Source organism: Oncorhynchus nerka, linkage group LG5, assembly GCF_034236695.1.
Source record: "Oncorhynchus nerka isolate Pitt River linkage group LG5, Oner_Uvic_2.0, whole genome shotgun sequence".
NCBI classification, from domain to species: Eukaryota; Metazoa; Chordata; class Actinopteri; order Salmoniformes; family Salmonidae; genus Oncorhynchus; species Oncorhynchus nerka.
In genome coordinates this window covers 51,632,849-51,657,846 of record NC_088400.1, presented here as the reverse complement: position 1 = coordinate 51,657,846, position 24,998 = coordinate 51,632,849, and the positions used below count along the sequence as shown (strand labels likewise).

The following is a 24,998-nucleotide window of genomic DNA, read 5'->3' as shown; positions in this document are numbered from 1 at the left end:
CAATCCTACAAAACATTCAACACATCTCTAAGACTTAGAATCCCATCTTAGCACCACTTAAGCACCGTGGTGGATCTGAATTAGCATCTTAAACTTAAAGCATCTCCTACTTTCCATTAATCCAAATCCCTCAGATGGGTTGAAAGGCGTAAATCAGAGGCAGTCTGCAGTCTCAGCAGGAAGATATAATGGCTTGCAAAAGTACCCCCCCCCTTGGCATTTGTCCTATTTTGTTGCCTTACAACCTGGAATTAAAATAGATTTTTGGGGGATTTGTATCATTTGAGTTATACAACATGCCTAACACTTTGAAGATGCAAAATATTTTTTCTTGTGAAACAAAGCATGCATAACTATTCACCCCCTCAAAGTCAATACTTTGTAGAGTCACCTTCTGCAGCAATTACTGCTGCAAGTTTCTTGGGGTATGTATCTATAAGCTTGGAACATCTAGCCACTGGGATTTTCATCCATTATTCAAGGCAAAACTGCTCTGCTGGTGTACAGCAATCTCTAAATCATACCACATATTCTAAATTGTATTGATGAATGGACTTTGACTAGGCCATTCCAAGACATTTAAATGTTTCCCCTTAAACCACTCAAGTGTTGCTTTAGCAGTATGCTTAGTGTCATTGTCCTCCAGTCTCAAATCCCTGAAAGACTGAAACAAGTTTCCCTTAAGAATTTCTCTATGTTTAGCGCCATCCATCATTCCTTCAATTATGACCAGTTTCCCAGTCCCTGCCGATGAAAAACATCCCCACCGCATGATGCTGCCACTACAATGCTTCCCTGTGGGGATGGTGTTCTTGGGATGATGCGGTATTTTTCCTTGATGGCCAAAAAGCTCAATTTTAGCCTCATCAGTGCAGAGTACCTTCTTCCAAATGTTTGGGGAGTCTCCCACATGCCTTTTGGCAAACACCAAACATGTATGCTTATTTTTGTCTTGAAGCAATGGTTTCTTTCTGGCCACTCTTCCGTAACGTCCAGCTCTGTGGAGTGTACGGCTTAAAGTGGTCCTATGGACAGATACTCCAATTTCCGCTGTGGAGCTTTGCACCTCCTTCAGGGTTATCTTTGGTCTCTTTGCTGCCTCTCTGATTAATGCCCACCTTGGCTCTTACAGGTTTGCTGTGGTGCCATATTCTTTCCATTTAAAAAAAAAATTACCCCCCTTTTCCGTGGTATACCAATTGTTAGTAGTTACTATCTTGTCTCATAGCTACAACTCCCGTACGGGCTCGGGAGAGACGAAGATTGAAAGCCATGCGTCCTCCGAAACACAACCCAACCAAGCCAAGCGCACTGCTTCTTAACACAGCGCGCATCCAACCGCACCAATGTGTTGGAGGAAACACAGTGCAGCTGGCGACCTGGTTAGCATGCACTGCTCCCAGACTGCCACAGGAGTCGCTAGTGCGCGATGAGACAAGGATGACCCTACCGGCCAAACCCTCCCTAACCCAGACAACGCTAGGCCAATTGTGCGTCGCCCCATGCTGCGACCGAGCCTGGGCTTGAACCCAGAGTCTCTGGTGGCACAGCTAGCACTGCGATGCAGTGCCTTAGACCACTGCACCACCCGGGAGGCACCATTCTTTCCATTTTTTAATAAAGGATTTATTTTATAGTCGTCGTTGTATCAAAGATAATTGCGTAATTATCGTATTTCGTCGTCTCCTATCTGTCCAACACGTTCACCGTCTACCGTAGCACTGTAGTAACTATCACACTCAACTGAACGACTTGATTAGTGTAGTGTTAGCTAGCTACATAGCTAGCTACATAGTTGTCTTTGCTGTCTTCGTATCCAAGATAATTGTGTAGCTTAGAGTGTGGAGTCTTAGAGTGATAATTGCGTTATTATCGTATTTCGTCGCCCTCCTATCTGCCTAGCAGCTAGCCAGCTAGCATACGTTCACCGGCTACCGTAGCACTGTAGTAACTATCACACTCAACTGAACGACTTGATTAGTGTAGTGTTAGCTAGCTACATAGCTAGCTACATAGTTGTCTTTGCTGTCTTCGTATCCAAGATAATTGTGTAGCTTAGAGTGTGGAGTCTTAGAGTGATAATTGCGTTATTATCGTATTTCGTCGCCCTCCTATCTGCCTAGCAGCTAGCCAGCTAGCATTACGTTCACCGGCTACCGTAGCACTGTAGTAACTATCACACTCAACCGAACGACTTGATTAGTGTAGTATTAGATAGCTACATAGTTGTCTTTGCTGTCTTCGTAATTGTGTAGTTTAGAGTGTGTAGTCTTAGAGTGATTATCTTAATTCACCGAGGTTAGCTAGCCAGCTATTTTGTCGTCCTTAACGTAGGAGACACTCCTAGCTAGCCAATAGCCAGCCAACGTCTACTGAATAGAACTTTCGCATTCCGGTCGCATTCCGCGTCGCTCCACAGGTAGTATCACTTTTTCATTTCATTTCATTACAGTCCCAACGGTGTGATTTGTTTGATCGTAGCTAGCTACATAGCTAGCTACATAGCCGTCTTTGTTTCAAAGATAATTGTGTAGTCTAGAGCGATTTTCTAGGTTAGCTAGCCAGCTATTGTCGTTCTCCTAACGCAACGTAACGTAACCAACACTGCTAGCTAGCCAGCTAGCTCCCGAAAAGCAGCATTGTAGAAACTTCACACTCAACGGTACGACTTGATTAGGGTAGTGTCAACAACGCAGCTAGCCTACCCCAGCAGTACTCTATCATTTTAATCATTTTAGTCAATTAGATTCTTGCTACGTAAGCTTAACTTTCTGAACATTCGAGACGTGTAGTCCACTTGTCATTCCAATCTCCTCTGCATTAGCGTAGCCTCTTCTCTAGCCTGTCAACTATGTGTCTGTCTATCCCTGTTCTCTCCTCTCTGCACAGACCATACAAACGCTCCACACCGCATGGCCGCAGCCACCCTAATCTGGTGGTCCCAGCGCACGACCCACGTGGAGTTCCAGGTCTCCGGTAGCCTCTGGAACTGCCGATCTGCGGCCAACAAGGCAGAGTTCATCTCAGCCTATGCCTCCCTCCAGTCCCTCGACTTCTTGGCTCTGACGGAAACATGGATCACCACAGACAACACCGCTACTCCTACTGCTCTCTCTTCGTCCGCCCACGTGCTCTCGCACACCCCGAGAGCTTCTGGTCAGCGGGGTGGTGGCACCGGGATCCTCATCTCTCCCAAGTGGTCATTCCTCTCTCTCCCCTTACCCATCTGTCTATCGCCCTCCTTTGAATTCCATGCTGTCACAGTTACCAGCCCTTTCAAGCTTAACATCCTTATCATTTATCGCCCTCCAGGTTCCTCGGAGAGTTCATCAATGAGCTTGATGCCTTGATAAGCTCCTTTCCTGAGGACGGCTCACCTCTCACAGTTCTGGGCGACTTTAACCTCCCCACGACCTTTGACTCATTCCTCTCTGCCTCCTTCTTTCCACTCCTCTCCTCTTTTGACCTCACCCTCTCACCTTCCCCCTACTCACAAGGCAGGCAATACGCTCGACCTCATCTTTACTAGATGCTGTTCCTCCACTAACCTCATTGCAACTCCTCCAAGTCTCCGACCACTACCTTGTATCCTTTTCCCTCTCGCTCTCATCCAACACTTCCCACACTGCCCCTACTCGGATGGTATCGCGCCGTCCCAACCTTCGCTCTCTCTCCCCCGCTACTCTCTCCTCTTCCATCCTATCATCTCTTCCCTCTGCTCAAACCTTCTCCAACCTATCTCCTGATTCTGCCTCCTCAACCCTCCTCTCCTCCCTTTCTGCATCCTTTGACTCTCTATGTCCCCTATCCTCCAGGCCGGCTCGGTCCTCCCCTCCCGCTCCGTGGCTCGACGACTCATTGCGAGCTCACAGAACAGGGCTCCGGGCAGCCGAGCGGAAATGGAGGAAAACTACCTGGCATCCTTTCACTCCCTCCTCTCTACATTTTCCTCCTCTGTCTCTGCTGCTAAAGCCACTTTCTACCACTCTAACTTCCAAGCATCTGCCTCTAACCCTAGGAAGCTCTTTGCCACCTTCTCCTCCCTCTTGAATCCTCCTCCCCCTCCCCCTCCTCCCTCTCTGCAGATGACTTCGTCAACCATTTTGAAAAGAAGGTCGACGACATCCGATCCTCGTTTGCTAAGTCAAACGACACCGCTGGTTCTGCTCACACTGCCCTACCCTGTGCTCTGACCTCTTTCTCCCTCTCTCTCCAGATGACATCTCGCGTCTTGTGACGGCCGGCCGCCCAACAACCTGCCCGCTTGACCCTATCCCCTCCTCTCTTCTCCAGACCATCTCCGGTGACCTTCTCCCTTACCTCACCTCGCTCATCAACTCATCCCTGACCGCTGGCTACGTCCCTCCCGTCTTCAAGAGAGCGAGAGTTGCACCCCTTCTGAAAAACCTACACTCGATCCCTCCGATGTCAACAACTACAGACCAGTATCCCTTCTTTCTTTTCTCTCCAAAACTCTTGAACGTGCCGTCCTTGGCCAGCTCTCCCGCTATCTCTCTCAGAATGACCTTCTTGATCCAAATCAGTCAGGTTTCAAGACTAGTCATTCAACTGAGACTGCTCTTCTCTGTATCACGGAGGCGCTCCGCACTGCTAAAGCTAACTCTCTCTCCTCTGCTCTCATCCTTCTAGACCTATCGGCTGCCTTCGATACTGTGAACCATCAGATCCTCCTCTCCACCCTCTCCGAGTTGGGCATCTCCGGCGCGGCCCACGCTTGATTGCGTCCTACCTGACAGGTCGCTCCTACCAGGTGGCGTGGCGAGAATCCGTCTCCTCACCACGTGCTCTCACCACTGGTGTCCCCCAGGGCTCTGTTCTAGGCCCTCTCCTATTCTCGCTATACACCAAGTCACTTGGCTCTGTCATAACCTCACATGGTCTCTCCTATCATTGCTATGCAGACGACACACAATTAATCGTCTCCTTTCCCCCTTCTGACGACCAGGTGGCGAATCGCATCTCTGCATGTCTGGCAGACATATCAGTGTGGATGACGGATCATCACCTCAAGCTGAACCTCGGCAAGACGGAGCTGCTCTTCCTCCCGGGGAAGGACTTTCCATGATCTCGCCATCACGGTTGACAACTCCATTGTGTCCTCGTCCCAGAGCGCTAAGAACCTTGGCGTGATCCTGGACAACACCCTGTCGTTCTCAAATAACATCAAGGCGGTGGCCCGTTCCTGTAGGTTCATGCTCTACAACATCCGCAGAGTACGACCCTGCCTCACACAGGAAGCGGCGCAGGTCCTAATCCAGGCACTTGTCATCTCCCGTCTGGATTACTGCAACTCGCTGTTGGCTGGGCTCCTGCCTGTGCCATTAAACCCCTACAACTCATCCAGAACGCCGCAGCCCGTCTGGTGTTCAACCTTCCCAAGTTCTCTCACGTCACCCCGCTCCTCCGCTCTCTCCACTGGCTTCCAGTTGAAGCTCGCATCCGCTTGGTGCTTGCCTACGGAGCTGTGAGGGGAACGGCACCTCAGTACCTCCAGGCTCTGATCAGGCCCTACACCCAAACAAGGGCACTGCGTTCATCCACCTCTGGCCTGCTACCACTGAGGAAGTACAGTTCCCGCCAGCCCAGTCAAAACTGTTCGCTGCTCTGGCCCCCAATGGTGGAACAAACTCCTCACGACGCCAGGACAGCGGAGTCAATCACCACCTTCCGGAGACACCTGAAACCCCACCTCTTTAAGGAATACCTAGGATAGGATAAAGTAATCCTTCTCCCCCCCCCTAAAAGACCTAGATGCACTATTGTAAAGTGGCTGTTCCACTGGATGTCATAAGGTGAAAGCACCAATTTGTAAGTCGCTCTGGATAAGAGCGTCTGCTAAATGACTTAAATGTAAATGTTAAATGATTTAATGGTGCTCTGTGGGATGTTCAAAGTTTTGGATATTTTTTTATAACCCAACCCTAATCTGTACTTCTTCACAACTTTGTCCCTGACATGTTTGGAGAGCTCCTTGGTCTTCATGGTGCCACTTGTTTGATGGTGCCCCTTGCTTCGTGGTGTTGCAGACTCTGGGGCTTCTCTATCCAATTGAGAATTTGTGGTATGACTTAAAGATTGCTGTACACCAGCGGAACCCATCCAACTTGAAGGAGCTGGAGCAGTTTTGCCTTGAAGAATAGGCAAAGATCCCATTGGCTAGATGTGCCAAGCTTATAGAAACATACCCCAAGAACTTGCAGCTGTAATTGCTGCAAAAAGTGACTCTACAAAGTATGGACTTTGGGGGGTAAATAGTTATGCATGCTCAAGTTTTCAGTTTTTTTGTCTTATTTCTTGTTTGTTTCACATGAAAAAGTACTTTGCATCTTCAAAGTGGTAGGTATTTTGTGTAAATCAAATGATACAAACCCCCCCAAAATATAATTTAATTCCAGGTTGTGAGGCAACAAAATAGGAAAAATGCCAAGGGGGAGAATACTTTCGCAAGTCACTGTATATACTGAGATCATGTGACACTTAGATTGCACACAGGTGGACTTTATTTAACTAATTATGTGAATTCTGACGGTAGTTGGTTGATCCAGGTCTTATTTAGAGGCTTCATAGCAAAAATACAAATGCACCCACCAGTTATCCGTTTTACATTTTTATTTATTTTTTAAACAAGTTATTTTTTTCATTTCACTTCACCAATTTGGACTATTTTGTGTATGTCCATTACATGAAATCACCAAAAAAATCCATTTAAATTACAGGTTTTAATACAACAAAATAGGAAAAACGCCAAGGGGTATGAATCCTTTTTTCTTTTTTTTTTCTCCACAATTTCGTGGTATCCAATTGTTAGTATCCAATCGCTACAACTCCCGTACGGGCTCGGGAGAGACGAAGGTCGAAAGTCATGCGTCCTCCGATAAACAGCCCAACCAAGCCGCACTGCTTCTTAACACAGCGCGCATCCAACCCGGAAGACAGCCGCACCAATGTGTCGGAGGAAACACTGTGCACCTGGCGACCTTGGTTAGCGTGCACTGCGCCCGGCCCGCCACAGGAGTCGCTGGTGCGCGATGAGACAAGGATATCCCTACCGGCCAAGCCCTCCCTAACCCGGACGACGCTAGGCCAATTGTGCGTCGCCCCACGGACCTCCCGGTCGCAGCCTGGGCTCGAACCCAGAGTCTCTGGTGGCACAGCTGACACTGCAGTGCAGTGCAAGGATGAATACTTTGAAAAGTTCTGTATCACCTACCCACCCACACGCAAGTACACACACACACAAACACACTGTAGACTCCATTACACCTCCTTGTAAATCAGCACAATGTTAGTTTAGCTACACGCTGTCTTGTTAGCCTCTTCGCTTCCTTTGCCTTGGCTGAGAGACAGCACGTAGGCACACTGACAACTCTCCCACTCTATCCATCCCTCTGTTCCTCTCTCCTCTTTCACTCTCTTTATCTCTCGCTCTCCCTAACCTCTCTCTCTCTTTCCATCTTTCCCAAGCTCTATCACTCTTTCCATCCATTCTGCTGTGCTAGAGTCAGTCTTATCTTGCATTTATTAATTATTCATGCTGTTTCAATTTAAACTCCAGTTCCATGGAATGAGAGTGGAGGTAAATAGTAATAGCTGTGGTTTTGTAATGGCATGCTCAGTGAATCCTGAACACACATATGCATACACTGTAACCTAGATTTAGACACCCCGAACAAACACATAGCCTTGTATTTCCCCTCTTTCACATATACAGATTTTTTCACGTACACATGTATGTGCACACACGCCACAAACGTTGCTTTACAAGCAAGCTTACAAGCAAAAATTATAGCAGGAAGCACCAGTGACTAGATCAATAACAAAGTGGTCAGATGAAGCAGATGCTAAGCTACAGGACTATTTTGCTAGCACAGACTGGAATATGTTCCAGGATTCCTCCGATGGCATTGAGGAGTAACCCACATCAGTCATTGGCTTCATCATTAAGTGCATCGGTGACGCCATCCCCACAGTAACTGTACGTATATACCCCAACCAGAAGGATTGGAATACAGGCAGCATCCACACTGAGCTAAAGGCTAGAGCTGCCGCTTTCAAGGACCGGGACTCTAACACGGAAGCTTATAAGAAATCCCGCTATGCCATCCGACGAACAATGAAACAGGCAAAGAGTCAATAGAGGAGTAAGATTGAATTGTACTACACTGGCTCTGACGCTCGTCGGATGTGGCAGGGCTCGCAAACCATTACAGACTAGGAAAGAAGTACAGCCGAGAGCTGCCCAGTGACACAAACCTACCAGACAAGCTAAACTATGCTCGCCATGAGGCAAATAACACTGAAACATGCATGAGAGCACCAGCTATTCCAGTAAACAGTGTGATCACGCTCTCCACAGCAAATGTGAGTAAGACCTTTAAACAGGTCAACATTCACAAGGCCGCAGGGCCAGACAGATTACCAGGACGTGTACTGCAAGCATGCACTGACCAACTGGCAAGTGTCTTCATTGTCAACCTCTCCTTGTCCGAGTCTGTAATATCAACATGTTTTAAGCAGACCACCATAGTGCCTGTGCCCCAAAACACTAAGGTAACCTGCCTAAATGACTACCGACCTGTAGCACTCACAAGTGCTTTGAAAGGCTGGTCATGGCTCGCATCAACACCATTATCCCAGAAACCTTAGACCCACTCCAATTTGCATTCCGCAACAGATCCACAGATGATGCAATCTCTATTGCTCTCCACACTGCCCTTTCCCACCTGGACAAAAGGATCACTTAGTATGTGAGAATACTAGTCATTGACTACAGCTCAGAGGTCAATGTCATAGCGCCCTCAAAGCTCATCAATAAGCTAAGGACCCTGGGACTAAACACCTCCCTCTGCAACTGGATCCTGGACTTCCTGACGGGCCGCCCCCTGGTGGTAAGGGTAGGTAATAACTCATCTGTTACGCTGATCCTCAACATAGGGGCCCCTCAGGGGTGTTCGCTCAGTCCCCTCTTGTGTCCTCCCTGTTCACTCATGACTGCACTACCAGGCATGACTCCAACACCATCATTACATTTGACGATAACACAACAGTGGTAGGCCAGATCACCAACATGGACGAGACAGCTTATAGGGAGGAGGTCAGAGACCTGGCCGTGTGGTGCCAGGACAACAACCTCTGCCTCAATGTGATCAAGACAAAGGAGATGATTGTGGACTACAGAAAAAAGAGGACCGAGCACACCCCCATTCTCATCGACGGGGCTGCAGTGGAGCAGGTTGAGAGCTTCAAGTTCCTTGGTGTCCTCATCACCAACAAACTAACATGATCCAAGCACACCAGGACAGCCGTGAAGAGGGCACGACAAAACGCAATCCCTCTCAGGAGACTGAAAAGATTTGGCATGGGTCCTCAGATCCTCAAAATGTTCTACAGATGCACAATTGAGCGCATCCTGAATTGTTACATCACTGCCTGGTATGGCGACTGCTTGGCCTCTGACCGCAAGGCACTACAGATGGTAGTGTGAACGGTCTAGTACATCACTGGGGCCAAGCTTCCTGCCATCCAGGACCTCTATACCAGGTGGTGTCAGAGGACAGCCCTTAAAATTGTCAAAGACTCCAGCCACCCTAGTCATAGACTGTTCTCTCTGCTACTGCACGGCAAGCGGTACCGGAGCGCCAAGTCTAGGTCCAAGAGAATTCTTAACAGCTTCTACTCCCAAGCCATAAGACTCATGAACATCTAGTGAAATGGCTACCCAGACTATTTACATTGCTCCCCCCCTTCTTTACACACCTGCTACTCTCTGTATGTCATCTATGTATAGTCACTTAAATAACTATCTACATGTACTGTAGAAAAGGCCCATGGAGTTGGTGGAATACTCCTTTAATTCATTGCCATTTACTCAGCTGGGCCAGGGGCGCTTTTTCAGGTGGAAATGTCCGACAGATCTCAACTCCATAAAAGGAGGAAATTGCCATCGCCTGATCTCGCTGCTTTCTCTTCCTTAACTCCATCTCATTCAGAAGTTCTGTGCGTCCATGAATCCACGTAAGTCCACCGACTCTGTTACCTTTCATGTTACCTTTCTGAATTATCTGTGGCGATCGGGAGAGTGGGCCATTCAGTTATTGTTTATAGTTATCACCGCGGAGCGCGGCTTGGAGCGCAGCTTCAAACATATTGTGTAATGTGAATTGTCAATGATCACGGCCCTACAGATCCTCATAGGCCAATTACACAATCGATATGGTTCATGTGTATTGAAATTAATTATATGTACACATGAAGACTATTGAAAGCGTGAAATGAGAAACGTCATTGTTTGCTAACTGATTGACTTTGATCATGGGGATTATAGATTGTATAACCATTCACTGTTTGTATTCTTTCATGATTTATGATAAATAGTTATGAGCCTAAATGACTCGCGGATGATTACTATTGACTTCTTAATGAACTGGACTGTTGAATTCCCTAACTTATGTTAATAATGACTGATATGATTTGATCTTTGATTATGAATTTGATTGTATACATGTTATTTGTTTCCTTTGTGATGCAGCACAGACTACCCAGTAAATATACCACTTTATGGTTAAAAGAATTCCTGCCTCAGTCTCATCCATTTCTCTGTCACCTGACACGTGACCACCTGTTCACCTTCACTGACAGTCATCCAACCTGTCCAGCTACCCACACAGATTCCACTAATCTTTCAATGGTCCTTCGAGCCAGATGATGACCGAACCAAAGACAGGTGAAAAGGAAATGGAGGCGGAGAGGGAAGAATTGTCTCCACTGGAAGGAAGAAGAGAGGAGGAGAGAGCAGCTGAGGGAAAGGTCTTGGAACAAAGGAAATATCCAGGAGCTAAGCCTAAACCAACAAAGGCTTCATCCTCAACCACCAGCAGCACCAGAAGAACCAGGCAAGCACCTGGTTATCTTAAGGACTATGTGGTCGAGGTTCCGACATCAAAGGGCAAGCCCACCAGAGCTCAAAGAGTTGATGGATCAACTATATGTTTCAGCCATCAACCATCCCCTCTGAGCCAAGGACCGGAAACTGCTTTGGAGCAGGAAAGTGGTCTACGTGAAGAACCTATGGAGGAGGTAACTCCCACTGCACAGGTCGACCAGCTTCCAGAGGCAGGCTCCGCTCACCCCTTAACTAATGGGAAATCGTCGAAGCACTCTAGACGGAGTGGGAGTTCGACCAGTGGATACCCCTTTGGAAGTGGCCATGGCAGCCGCCATTCACTAGCCCTCAGCGATTCACAGACCGCTGTCCTACAAGAGAGGATGAAACTATTAGCTTTGGAAGAAATTGAGCGTCAGATTGAGGAGGAACGACAGGCTGACAAACGATGTCACCAATTGGATGTGCAGGCCCGTAGAGCTCTACAGGAAAGGGAATTCATTGCCAAGGACCTGGCACAGCAGCGACGGCACCGTCAAGCCAGAAGGGAATTAGAGGAGGCACGGATGGTCTCATCCTTCCTGGAGAGGAACGAACAGGGAGTTGACCTGACCACCCCTCCACATGGACCTGAACTGTCTGCCTTTCTTTCCCAATCTGCCCCTCTGGTACAGCATGGCACACAGTCCTCGGAGGCTCCGGGGTCAACAGCCAACACGGAGCACGGGAGACAGGCCGCTCCGCCAGTGATACAAGTTAGCATTCCTCCATCTGGACAAAGCATCACTCCTTCCCCTTTCCGCCAATTACCAACCAAGGCAAATCGTTCCTTTCGAACAGGGCCAGGCCAGTCCTCAAACAACAGGTCGGAGGGCTCTCGCCCAATTCCGGCTGCCACAAATGGTGGGTCTGGGACAGTAGGGGACCGGCCCAATGAGGCCACAGTGGGCTCATCAGAAGTCCCGGGTTTATCCTTCACGCAACCAGAAGAGGGAACCAACATCATGAAACTTCTAGTAGCCTCAGCCTATGGAATTCCCAGACCCAAACTGCCATACTTTGAAAATGGAAAGGAGAGTGAATTTGTCCTTTTGGAAATGGCATTGGAGAGCCTACTGGGTATTCACAGTCATCTGTCAGAACGCTACAAATACCAAGTACTAATGGATCATTTGCGGTTTCCCAGTGCATACAGGCTGGCCCAATCCTTTATGCACTCCGCAACACCATACACTGCAGCTCTCCAGGCCCTGAAGACGAGATATGGTGAGCCACGTCAGCTGGTCCAGAATGAACTAAACAACATCCTGAACACGTCTCCAATTAAAATGGGAGACCATGCTGCCTTCCAAGAATTCTCCCTGGCTGTCCAATCCCTGACCTCGATGCTCCAATCCGTTGAAGGAGAAGATGGGAACGAGTTTAAATGTGGCTCCCACGTGGACCGGCTTCTTGGCAAACTTCCAGTGTACCTCAGAGACAGTTTCATTGAACATTGTTTGAATAAGGGCATCCTGAAAGAGGGCTCGAGAAGCACCTATGCTCTCAGAGACCTGGCCGCATGGTTGGAGGTGAAGGCAAAGGCGAAGAGCATCGCTCACCAGGCCACAATCTCCGCCATAGCCACCGGGGGAAGGAAGGAGTTTGAACGCCAGCAGGGACAGAAAAGGCCAAATCCCACTACCATGTACTTAAATAGTGAGGCCGGGGAGGAACCCGGGAAGAAGACCCCTCTCAAGAGTAAGAACATCAAATTCCAGCTTTACTGCCCATATTGCAATAGTAAGGGGCACTTCCTTGGCTCATGCCCCAGAGTAAAAAAGCTCACTCAAACTCAATTGAAGGCCTGGATCACTTCAGGCGAGCGATGCTACAAGTGTGCCCGTAGCCATAAGGTGGAGACCTGCACATTGAGGAAACCCTGCAACCTCTGTAAAGAAATCCATCTCACCGTGTTGCATGATCTAATTCCCCAAGCAAAGAAGGAGCAGAGTATGCTCATGGTAGGAGCTGCAAAGGAGCTGTATCTCGACCAGCAGAACCGGTCTCCAAGGGTCATGTTGAAGGTGGTCAAGGTCACTCTGCAAAGTGAAGGGAGAAGCATTGATACATTCGCCGTTCTAGATGATGGGTCAGAAAGAACAATCATTCTCACAGCGGCCACCCGTCAGCTTAACCTGGAAGGGACCCCCGAGACCCTTAATCTCAGAACGGTGCGACATGATGTTATCCAAATGAAAGGCTCTGCTGTAACCTTTAGCATTTCACCTTCAGGAAACAGGGACGTGGCCTATAACATCACCAATGCCTTCACGGCAGATGGCTTGAATCTCGCAGAGCACTCCTGCCCGGTAAGTGTTCTACAGAAACAATATCCTCATCTACGAGGATTGCCTCTTCCTAACCTGGCCAGAGTAGCGCCACTTATCCTGATTGGGTCAGACCACCCACATCTCGTCACCCCGACTGAGCCTATACGAGCTGGACCAGAAGGAGGACCCATTGCTGTCCATACATCCTTGGGTTGGGCGGTGCAAGGTCCATCCCATCTACTTCTCTCCAGATGCAGCCACTGACCTCCTTCGGAATGTTGAGATGCTCTGGAAGATGGACACCTTCTCCAACCGGAAGCTACAGGAGGTCACTCGCTCGAAAAATGACTCCTATGCATTAGACCTCCTGGAGAAGAGCACCACCACCACTGAAATGGATGGCGTTCGCAGGTATGCAACCCCACTGCTACGGGTGCCCAACCATCCTCCTCTGGCAACCACGACACGGGCTGTACTCCCACTACTGCGTGGAACGGAGCGACGCCTGGTGAAGAATCCTGAGCTTGCAGAAGTTCATAACCGAGAGATTCATAACCTTGTGAAGGCAGGCTACGTCACTGAAGTGACAGCTCATGAAGAGGGAAACGCACTCCGTGAATCCTGGTATCTCCCTCACCATGTTATCCAGCAACATGGTGGGAAGTATAGACTTGTCTTCAACTGTTCATTCCAAGCAGCTGGTCAAAGCCTGAATGACTGTCTACTCCCCGGACCAACCTTAGGTCCTTCCTTGCTCGGTGTCCTTCTCCGGTTCCGACAGCACTCTACAGCCATCAGTGGAGACATCAAAGCCATGTTTCATCAGATTCGTTTACTGCCTTCCGACACCACACTGCTCCGGTTCATATGGCGGGATATGGAACGAGATGCAGAGCCCACAATCTATGAATGGCAGGTACTCCCATTTGGCACCACCTGCAGTCCTTGCTGTGCCATATACGCTCTGCAGAGACACGCACGGGAGCATCCAGACAGTGACCCAGAAGTATTGGATTCAGTGGAAAATGCCTTCTATGTGGATAACTGCTTACAGAGCATCCCATCCACGGCTGAAGCGAAATCACTCCTTGATAAAGTACGGAATCTCCTGTCCAAAGGGGGATTTGAGGTCCGACAGTGGGCTAGTAACAGAGTGGAGGTTATCCAGCACCTCCCGCCACAAGCTAGGTCCAGTAGCAGTGAACTATGGCTAACGCAGTCTGGTGCTAACCCAGAAGAGCCCACTCTAGGACTGAGGTGGAGCTGCATACCGGATACCCTGGGGTATAAGCACCGCTCATCCCCGAGTACCGAAACCCCCACTCTGCGCACCATCTACCGGACCCTGGCCAGTCAATACGATCCCCTTGGGTATATCCTGCCATACACAACACGGGCCAAAGTCTTAGTCCAGGACCTGTGGCAGACCAAGGGGGACTGGGATGAACCAATCCACCCGGCTGACCTAGTGGAACGATGGATCTGTTGGGAAACTGAGTTAACGGAGCTCTCTGATGTCCAAATGCCAAGATGTTATGTACCATCCTGTGCTGACCAACTGGGATTATGCCTGGAACTGCATGTGTTCTGTGACGCTTCGGAGCGAGCCTATGGGGCGGTTTCCTATCTTAGAGTGGAGGATAAGGCAGGCCACACCCATGTCTCCTTTGTCATGGCCAGGTCCAGGGTCGCACCCAAGAAGCAGTTGTCAATGCCTAGGCTGGAACTCAGTGCTGCCCTTTCTGGAGCCCAGTTGGCCTCTACCTTGCGAGCCGAGCTCACCTTGCCAATCCAACGGGTCATCTACTGGAGTGATTCGACCACTGTATTGACCTGGCTCAAGTCGGAGTCCTGCAGGTATAAGGTGTTTGTCGGAACTCGCATTGCGGAAATCCAAGAACTAACAGAAGTCCAGGACTGGAGGTATGTTGATAGCATAAACAATCCTGCTGATGACATTACTAGAGGTAAAACCCTTAAGGAATTGGCTAAACCCCATCGCTGGAGCTTGGGACCACCATTCTTGTCCCAACCAGAGAAAGAGTGGCCGACAGCCCCCAGGCGTGCGGCCCCTCCGCAACCAACTGAAGCTCATGAGTTAAGGAAGTCCGCCCAATGCTACAGCATTTCTACGGAACCAACAACGGCTCTCCCTGACCTAACACAATCCCAAACACTGCCGGATCTGATCACAGCCACAAACCAGACCTCAGATGGGGTGGCTTCTATACCTACCTCCCTCGCGGCAGAGACACTACTCCTCCAGCAAGCACAAGCAGTTAGCTTCCCTGAGGAGTTAAAAGCTCTGAAAGCCGGTAGGGAAGTGGCTAAGGACAGCCGTCTTCTCTCTCTTGCCCCAGAATATGATCCAATCCTTGGAGTGATCAGAGTCGGAGGGAGGCTGCGCCAAGCAGAGGTTTTGGACCCAGATGCTATCCACCCAATTATCCTTGACTCCAGACACCCTCTTTACCAGGCTCCTCATCAAGAGTTATGATGAGCGGCTTCTCCACCCAGGGCCAGAGAGGGTCTATGGGGAGATGAGGCGGAAGTACTGGATAATTGGAGGACGAGGAGCCATTCGTAAGCACCAATACGCCTGCGTAGAATGTCAGAGATGGCGGGCCGGAGCTACGGTGCCCAAAATGGCAGATTTACCCCCTGCTCGCTTGCGCCTCCTTAAACCACCCTTCTGGTCAACAGGAGTAGATTGCTTTGGCCCCTTGATGATCAAGTTAGGTCGTCGTGTGGAAAAGCGCTGGGGCATTCTATTCAAGTGTTTGACAACCAGATGTGTCCACCTGGACCTACTGGAGAGTTTGGATACGGAAGCCTTCCTCATGGCCCTACGGTTTATCTCCCGACGGGGAAACCCTACGAGATCCTGGCTGACAGAGGTACGAACTTCAAGGCAGGAGAAGCCAGGTTGGAGGAAGCCTTCCAAGCCATGGAACCCAGCCTCCAGGATCAGCTGATGGGCCAACAAATCTCATTCAAATTTAACCCTCCAGGCGCTCCTCATTTTGGAGGAACATGGGAGCGAGAGATCAAATCTGAAAAAACTGCCTTACGAGTCGTCCTGGGGGACCAAACTGTCACTGAAACTGTCTTGAGGACTGTCCTGATAGAGGTGGAAGGGATTCTGAACTCTAAACCCTTGGGATATCTCTCTGCAGACATCGCTGACCCCGATCCGGTTACACCGAATATGCTCTTGATGGGACGCCGAGATGCGTCACTTCCTCAAGCCATGTATGCTGATACCAACCTCGTAGGCAGACGCCGGTGGCGACACAGCCAAATCTTAGCTGACCATTTTTGGACCCGATTACCTACCAAGTCTACAGCACAGAGGGAAATGGCGGAGAGAAATGGCCAGCCTGGAAACTGGCCAAGTAGTAATGATGGTGGACCCTCAGCTGCCTCGAGCCTCCTGGCCGGTGGGCCGTATAACTAAGACCAAGCCTGGGATCGATGGTCGTGTTAGATCAGTGGAGATCCAGGTGAAGAACCGGACATATATCCGGCCAGTTGCCCGACTGATTCCTCTCCCTGAGATGACAGAGGACGGGGAGCAATGAGCCTTTTTTGAGGAGTGTGGAATTTAACAAATTTCCGGGGTGGCTGTAGAAAAGGCCCATGGAGTTGGTGGAATACTCCTTTAATTCATTGCCATTTACTCAGCTGGGCCAGGGGCGGTTTAATTAGGTCAGGTGGAAATGTCCGACAGATCTCAACTCCATAAAAGGAGGAAATTGCCATCGCCTGATCTCGCTGCTTTCTCTTCCTTAACTCCATCTCATTCAGAAGTTCTGTGCGTCCATGAATCCACGTAAGTCCACCGACTCTGTTACCTTTCATGTTACCTTTCTGAATTATCTGTGGCGATCGGGAGAGTGGGCCATTCAGTTATTGTTTATAGTTATCACCGCGGAGCGCGGCTTGGAGCGCAGCTTCAAACATATTGTGTAATGTGAATTGTCAATGATCACGGCCCTACAGATCCTCATAGGCCAATTACACAATCGATATGGTTCATGTGTATTGAAATTAATTATATGTACACATGAAGACTATTGAAAGCGTGAAATGAGAAACGTCATTGTTTGCTAACTGATTGACTTTGATCATGGGGATTATAGATTGTATAACCATTCACTGTTTGTATTCTTTCATGATTTATGATAAATAGTTATGAGCCTAAATGACTCGCGGATGATTACTATTGACTTCTTAATGAACTGGACTGTTGAATTCCCTAACTTATGTTAATAATGACTGATATGATTTGATCTTTGATTATGAATTTGATTGTATACATGTTATTTGTTTCCTTTGTGATGCAGCACAGACTACCCAGTAAATATACCACTTTATGGTTAAAAGAATTCCTGCCTCAGTCTCATCCATTTCTCTGTCACCTGACACGTGACCACCTGTTCACCTTCACTGTCAGTCATCCTACCTGTCCAGCTACCCACACAGATTCCACTAATCTTTCATGTACATACTACCTCAACTAACCGGTGCCCCCGCACGTTGACTCTGTATCAGTACTCCCCTGTATATAGTCTCACTGTTGTTATTTTACTGCTGCTCTTTAATTACTTGTTACTTTTATGTCTTATTGTTATCCGTATATATTTTTTTAACTACATTGTTGGTTAGGTAAGTGAGCATTTCACTGTAAGGTCAACCAACACCTGTTGTATTCGGCGCATGTGACTAATACAATTTGATTTGATTTGACACACATGCACGAACGTGCAAACACCAACACGAGCGTGCATACACACCAAACATACTACATACAAGTTCATATGAAAATACAAACTGTGCCAAGTATATTTCTGCATAATGAAGAGTGAGCATTAAATGATTGAATGAGTGATTTACATATTTTGACAGTGGGGAGTGTCCGGGTGAGATATAAACTGCCTTTGTGTGCGTCTAAATAGTCTAAATTGGCTTACTTTCCATCATCTGCAATTATATGTAAAGTTTGGACAGGTGAAAATAAATATGTCAGAAACAAAATGGAGGATTAACTTTCACCTATCCAATTCTTCCAGATCAGAAGGGTAATGAGGGAAAAGGGAGTAGAAAGAATTGAGATACACTCTGAGTGAGTGAGGGAGCGAGGGAGTGAGTGAGTAAGCAAATGACTGAGTGAGCAGGTGAACAATCACTTGCGAATAACTGCCTGACAATGTCACATCACACATTCTATGACACAAGGTCAGTCTTCACAATTCAAAGGTCCACTCACAGGTAGGCGGCCTTGCCCTCCTCCATCTCCTTGCTCTTGCCGCTGGTGGTCGTCTTCTTGCTGCAGAGCTTGCGCGTGATACACATGAGCAGGCCACACTGGCGCAGGAAGTAGCAGCTGACGTCCACCACTACGAGGACCAGGAGGACGCCGACCAGGCCCAGGCCCACCACTGGCCCCAACCCTAGGCCGCTGAACAGGGAGTCTGCTGGATGGAGGCCGGACAGAGAGAGAGAGTACTGTCACTCAATGAGTTACAGAGAAAGAGTAAGTGACACACATCTTATTAACATAACCCTGGCCACCCACAGGCCTGAGTCCAAGGCCCCTGAACAGGGAGTCTGCTGGATGGAGGCCAGACAGGGAGAGTATTGTCACTCAACAAGTTATATACCGAGTCACCACTGCCCCCAGGCCCAAGCTGCGGAACAGCGAGTCTGCTTAGATGGGAGAAACAGAGAGAGCCCTGCGGGAAGCTGCTATAGACCACCAAGTGCTAACAGTCAGTATGTGATATCAACCGTGGTATATTTTCTGGATGATTTAAATATTGACTGGTTTTCATCAAGCTGCCAACTCAAGAAAAAGCTTCAAACTGTAACCAATGCCTGCAACCTGGTTCAGGTTATCAGTCAACCTACCAGGGTAGTTACAAACAGCACAATAATTATATAATCAACATGTATCGATCACACCTTTACAGATGCTGCAGAATTGTGCTTTAAAGCAGTATACAAATCCATCAGATGTGGTGATCACAATACAGTAGCCATATCTAGGAAAACCAAAGTTCCAAAGGTTGGACCTAATAGAGTGTGTGATAGGTAATACAATACGTTTTGTATTGATTCCTATGTTGTTGATGTAAAAAATATTTGTTGGTCTGTGGTGTGTAATTAGGAGCAACCAGACACCTCACGTGACACCTTTATGAAATTGCTTATTCCAGGTACAAATACTCATGCAGCCATTAAGAAAATCACTGTAAAAAATGTTAACCTTTTCGTACGTGGGTTCCAAATATCTCTAACGGTCGCGCCAGCGTGAGTTGTTTTATGCACTTGACGTCAGAATGCACTCACTGTTCCAAATGTATTTACAGTTTTGTTCACGTTTTAAAGTACTGGTGACAAATAATGCATTCTGGTTATTGCATAGATTGTAATGGACACCTATTATGTATGTAAAATACTTTTTAGAAGGTTGTACTGATTATGATGAGCTAAGCTAATTCCAGCTATGTGTGGAGCCATGTTTGTTGACATACAATGCATTTTGAGTTTCACATAATCGTCTGTCGGACCAAAAATGTTATAACAAACCGAGGTGAGTAAGGGTTACTTATTTTTCGAGAACTTCAGGAAGTGAATGGTGGGATGTGAACGATGGTAGATGACACACCCCCTTCAACATGGATACTATAAACAGACCAAACTCATCTTGTCTCGTTTCATTATCTTTGGTTTATGCAAAGAAGAAAAAAACATGGCGGGGCGCACAAACTACCTATCATCGGATTACTTTTGATTTCTAGAAAGTGTTTTACTCAATTATTTTGATAAATGGTGAGCTCACCTGTGATGTAATTAATTATACATACTAATTGCTATTAGCTAATTCATATTGTAGTTTATGTCAGCCAAGAGTTAGAAAAGATGACCGCTTGTGTTATGTCAATCTTTCCTCAGTTGGCGCTAGGACAAATGTAGCCTACATTTTGGATGATTGTGTTATGCTGTAGCTACTTCTGTCAATGTCTGAACATTGCATCCAAAAATAAACTGCTCGCATTCTGGACATAACTTTGTAAGGACTGTGTTTGTGTAAATAGTTTCTGAAAAAAGTGTGGCGTCATTCGAAACTGGCCTGTTCTAAATAAGCATTCTAAATAAGAGATTATGAATATGAATATGTTAACAAAGAGGTGCAGCTGGTTTCGGAATGGGTGGAAAGGAATAAGTTATTCCTAAACATTTCAAAAACTAAAAGCATTGTATTTGGGACAAATCATTCAGTAAACCATGAACCTCAACTAAATTTGGTAATGAATAATGTGTAAATTGAGCAAGTTGAGGTGACTAAACTGCTTGGAGTAACCCTGGATTGTAAACTGACATGGTCAAAACATGTTGACATAAAGCGCTGCTCTTGCCTTCTTAACAACATTATCAACAAGGCAGTCCTACAGGCCCTTGTTTTGTCGCACCTGGACTACTGTTCAGGTGTGGTCAGGTGCCACAAAGAAGGACTTTACAATTGGCTCAGAACAGGGCAGTATGGCTGGCCCTTAAATGTACATGGGGAGCTAACATTAATAGTATGCATGTCAATCTGTCATGGCTCAAAGTGAAGAGATTGACTTCATCACTACTTGTTTTTTAAAGAAGTGTTGACAAGATGAATGCACCGAGCTGTCTGTTTAAACTACTAGCACACAGCTCGGACACCCCTGCATACCCCACAAGACATGCCACCAGAGGTCTCTTCACAATTCCCAAGTCCAGAACAGACTATGGCAGTCACACAGTACTACATATAGCCATGACTACATGGAACTCTATTCCACATCAGGTAACTGATGCAAGCAGTAGAATCAGATAAATACATCAGATAAAAAGACACCTTATGGCGTGGACTGTGAAGAGACACACACACATATACACACACAAACGCTAGCACTCTACACACACATCATTTGAAATAACGTTGGATGATGGTATTATACATTTTTTTTATTGTAGATACAGTGCATTCTGAAAGTATTCAGACCCCTTGACCTTTTCCCAAAAAAATGTACGTTACAACCTTATTCTAAAATTGATGAAATCGTTTTTTCCCCCTCATTAATCGACACACAATACCCCATAACGACAAAGCAAAAATGGATTCTTAGAAATGTTTGCAAATGTATAAAAAAAATATCCCCGGAAATAACATATATACCTAAGTATTCAGACGCTTTACTCAGTACTTTGTTGAAGCACCTTTGGCACCGATTACAGCCATGAGTCTTCTTGGGTATGACACTAGCTCGACACACCTGTATTCAGGGAGTTTCTCCCATTCTTCTCTGCAGATCCTCTCAAGCTCTGTCAGGTTGGATGGGGAGTGTCGATACTTTCAGGTCTCTCCAGAGATGTTTGATCGGCTTCAATTCCGGGCTCTGGCTGGGCTACTCAAGGATATTCAGAAACTTGTCCTAAAGCCACTCCTGTGTTGTCTTGGCTGTATGCTTAGGGTTGTTGTCCTGTTGGAAGGTGAACCTTTGCCCCAGTCTGAGGTCCTGAGCACTCTGGAGCAGGTTTTCATCAAGGATCTCTCTGTACTTTGCTCTGTTAATCTTTTCCCCGATCCTAACTAGTCTCCCAGTCCCTGCCACTGAAAAACATCCCCACAGCATGATGCTGCCATCACCATGCTTTACAATAGGGATGGTGCCAGGTTGGTGGTCGTGACGCTTGGCATTCAGGCCCAAGTGTATAATCTTGGTTTCATCAGACCAGAAAATCTTGTTTCTCATGATCTGAGAATCATTTAGGTGCCGTTTGGCAAACTCCAAGCAGGCTGTCATGTGCCTTTTACTGAGGAGTGGCTTCCGCCTGGCCAGTCGACAATAAAGGCCTGATTGGTGGAGTGCTGCAGAGATGGTTGTCCTCCTGGAAGGTTCTCTGGACCTCCCTGACCAAGGCCCTTCTCCAGATTGCTCAATTTGGCCAGGCGTCCAGCTCAAAGAAGAGTCTTGGTGGTTTCAAACAACTTCCAATTCAGAATGATGGAGGCCATTGTGGTCTTGGGGGATCTTCAATGCTGCAGTTAACCCACTGTTTCGAGGCCGTCATTGTAAATAAGAATTTGTTCTTAACTGACTTGCCTAGTTAAATAAAAGTTAAATAAAAATAAACTATAAAAAATAAAAATAAATGTTCCGGGTAGCCTCAGAGAATAATATCAATTTATACGCTGATTCGGTGAGTGAGTTTATAAGGAACTGCATAGGAGATGATGATGTGAATATCATTAATGTGTTGACTGTTATTTTATCAAATCAATGAACTATGTTTAATTATTATGTGATTAAATTAATCATGTAACAATTAACTCATTAGCAATCTTGGGGCACTACAGGAAAAGTTATTTAACAAGTTACTATCTCCCAACTTAAACTCTAAAGATACAAATCTCTTACATCAATCACAGTCAATTATTAATCATTACCTCATCAGTCTCATTCTGAACGTCGCACAATTCTTGGATATCTGCATGAACCCTAACCTAACGTATAAATCAGCAATACACAAAATGGCTTAATAATTATGTATTTACATACTCACTAAATAATCACACAGAAATACATAAACACACAGTACTGCAATGATCTACTTTCCGGCTACCCAGGTAAATCACTACATAAACGTCAGTTAGTGCTAAACACAGCTGCTAGAATTCTGACTAGAACCAAAAAATGTGATCATATTACTCCAGTGCTAGCCTCTCAACACTGGCTTCCTGCTTTTCCTACAAAGCATTACAATGGCTTGCTCTTACCTATCTTTCCGATTTGGTCCTGCAGTACATACCTACACGTACACTACGTTCACAAGATGCAGGCCTCCTTATTGTCCCTAGAATACCTAAGCAAACAGCTGGAGGCAGGGTTTTCTCCTATAGAGTTCCATTTTTATGGAATGGTCTGCCTACCCATGTGAGAGACGCAGACTCGGACTCAACCTTTAAGTCTTTATTGAAGATCTCTTCAGTAGGTCCTATGATTGAGTGTAGTCTGACCCAGGAGTGTGAAGGTGAATGGAAAGGCACTGGAACAATGAATCGCCCTTGCTGTCTCTGATAGGATACCTGTCTCTGATAAGATAGGTAGGAGCAAGCCCATGTAATGCTTTGTAGGTTAGCAGTAAACCCTCTCTCCACTGGGATTCTCTGCCTCTAACCCTATTATGGGGGCTGAGTCACTGGCTTACTGGTGCTCTTCCATGCCGTTCCTAGGAGGGGTGCATCACTTGAGTGGGTTGAGTCACAACCCCTTGGGTTGTGCGGTGGCGGAGATCTTTGTGGGCTATACTCGGCCTTGTCTCAGGATGGTAAATTGGTGGTTGAAGATAGTGGTGTGGGGGCTGTGCTTGGCAAAGTGGGTGGGGTTCCGAGGGCATCGTCGGATGGGGCCACAGTGTCTCCTAACCCCTCCTGTCTCAGCCTCCAGTAGTTTATGTGTCGGGGGCTAGGGTCAGTCTGTTATATCTGGAGTATTTCTCTCTCTCTAAGGACCTGAGACCTAGGACCATGCCTCAGGACTACATGGCCTGATGACTCCTTGCTGTCCCCAGTCCACCTGGCCGTGCTGCTGCTCCAGTTTCAACTGTTCTGCCTGTGGCTATGGAACCTTGACCTGTTCACCGGACGTGCTACCTGTCCCAGACCTGCTTTTTCAACTCTCTAGAGACTGCAGTAGAGATACTCAGAATGTGATCGGCTACGAAAAGCCAACTGACATTTACTCCTGAGGTGCTGACCTGTTGCACCCTCGACAATCACTGTGATCATTATTATTTGACCCTGTTGGTTATCTATGAACCTTTGAACATCTTGGCCATGTTCTGTTATAATCTCCACCAGGCACAGCCAGAAGAGGACTGGCCACCCATCATAGCCTGGTTCCTCTCTAGGTTTCTTCCTTGGTTCTGGCCTTTCTAGGGAGTTTTTCTTAGCCACTGTGCTTCTACACCTGCATTGCTTGCTGTTTGGGGTTTTAGGCTGGGTTTATATACAGCACTTTGAGATATCAGCTGATGTAAGAAGGGCTTTACAAGTAGATTTGATTGGATTATAAGCAACCATCACTCCTTTGGCACGTTGTGTTAGCTAATCCAAGTTAATCATTTTAAAAGGCTAATTGATCATTACAAAACCATTTAGCAAAGCTGAAAACTGTTGTCCTAATTAAAGAAGAAATAAAACTGGCCTTCTATAGACTAGTTGAGTATCTGGAGCATCAGCATTTGTGGGTTCGTTTACAGGCTCTATGTGGCCAGAAACAAAGACTTTCTTCTGTTGCTCATCAGTCTATTCTGTTTCTGAGAAATTAAGGCTATTTCATGTGATAAATTGCCAAGAAACTGAAGATCTTGTACATTGATGTATACTACTCCCTTCACAGAACAGCGCAAACTATCTCTAACCAGAATAGAAATAGGAGTGGGAGGCCCCGGTGCACAACTGAGCAAGAGGACAAGTACATTAGAGTGTCTAGTTTGAGAAACAGATGCCCCACAAGTCCTCAACTGGCAGGTTCATTAAATAGTACCCGCAAAACACCAGTCTCAATGGCGAAGAGGCGACTCCGAGATGCTGGCCTTCTAGGCAGAGTTAAAAAGAATAAGCCACATCCCAGACTGGCCAATAAAAATGTAAGATTAAGATGGGCAAAAGAACACAGACACAAGACAGAGGAAGATTGGACATTTTTTTTATGGACAGATAAATCTAGGTGCTCACAAAGGTG

General features: G+C 47.0%; 1 protein-coding gene across 2 annotated transcripts in view; it reads right to left on the bottom strand.

The window, feature by feature from the left end:
• Positions 1-24,998, bottom strand: part of LOC115129604 (neural cell adhesion molecule 2-like) — a 451,208-nt gene that overhangs the window by 8,312 nt on the left and 417,898 nt on the right. For both annotated transcript variants that reach the window (XM_029660150.2, XM_029660152.2), the window contains exon 15: positions 18,485-18,692. In XM_029660150.2, the coding sequence (XP_029516010.1) occupies positions 18,485-18,692 (208 nt within the window). The remainder of the gene's footprint in view (positions 1-18,484; positions 18,693-24,998) is intronic.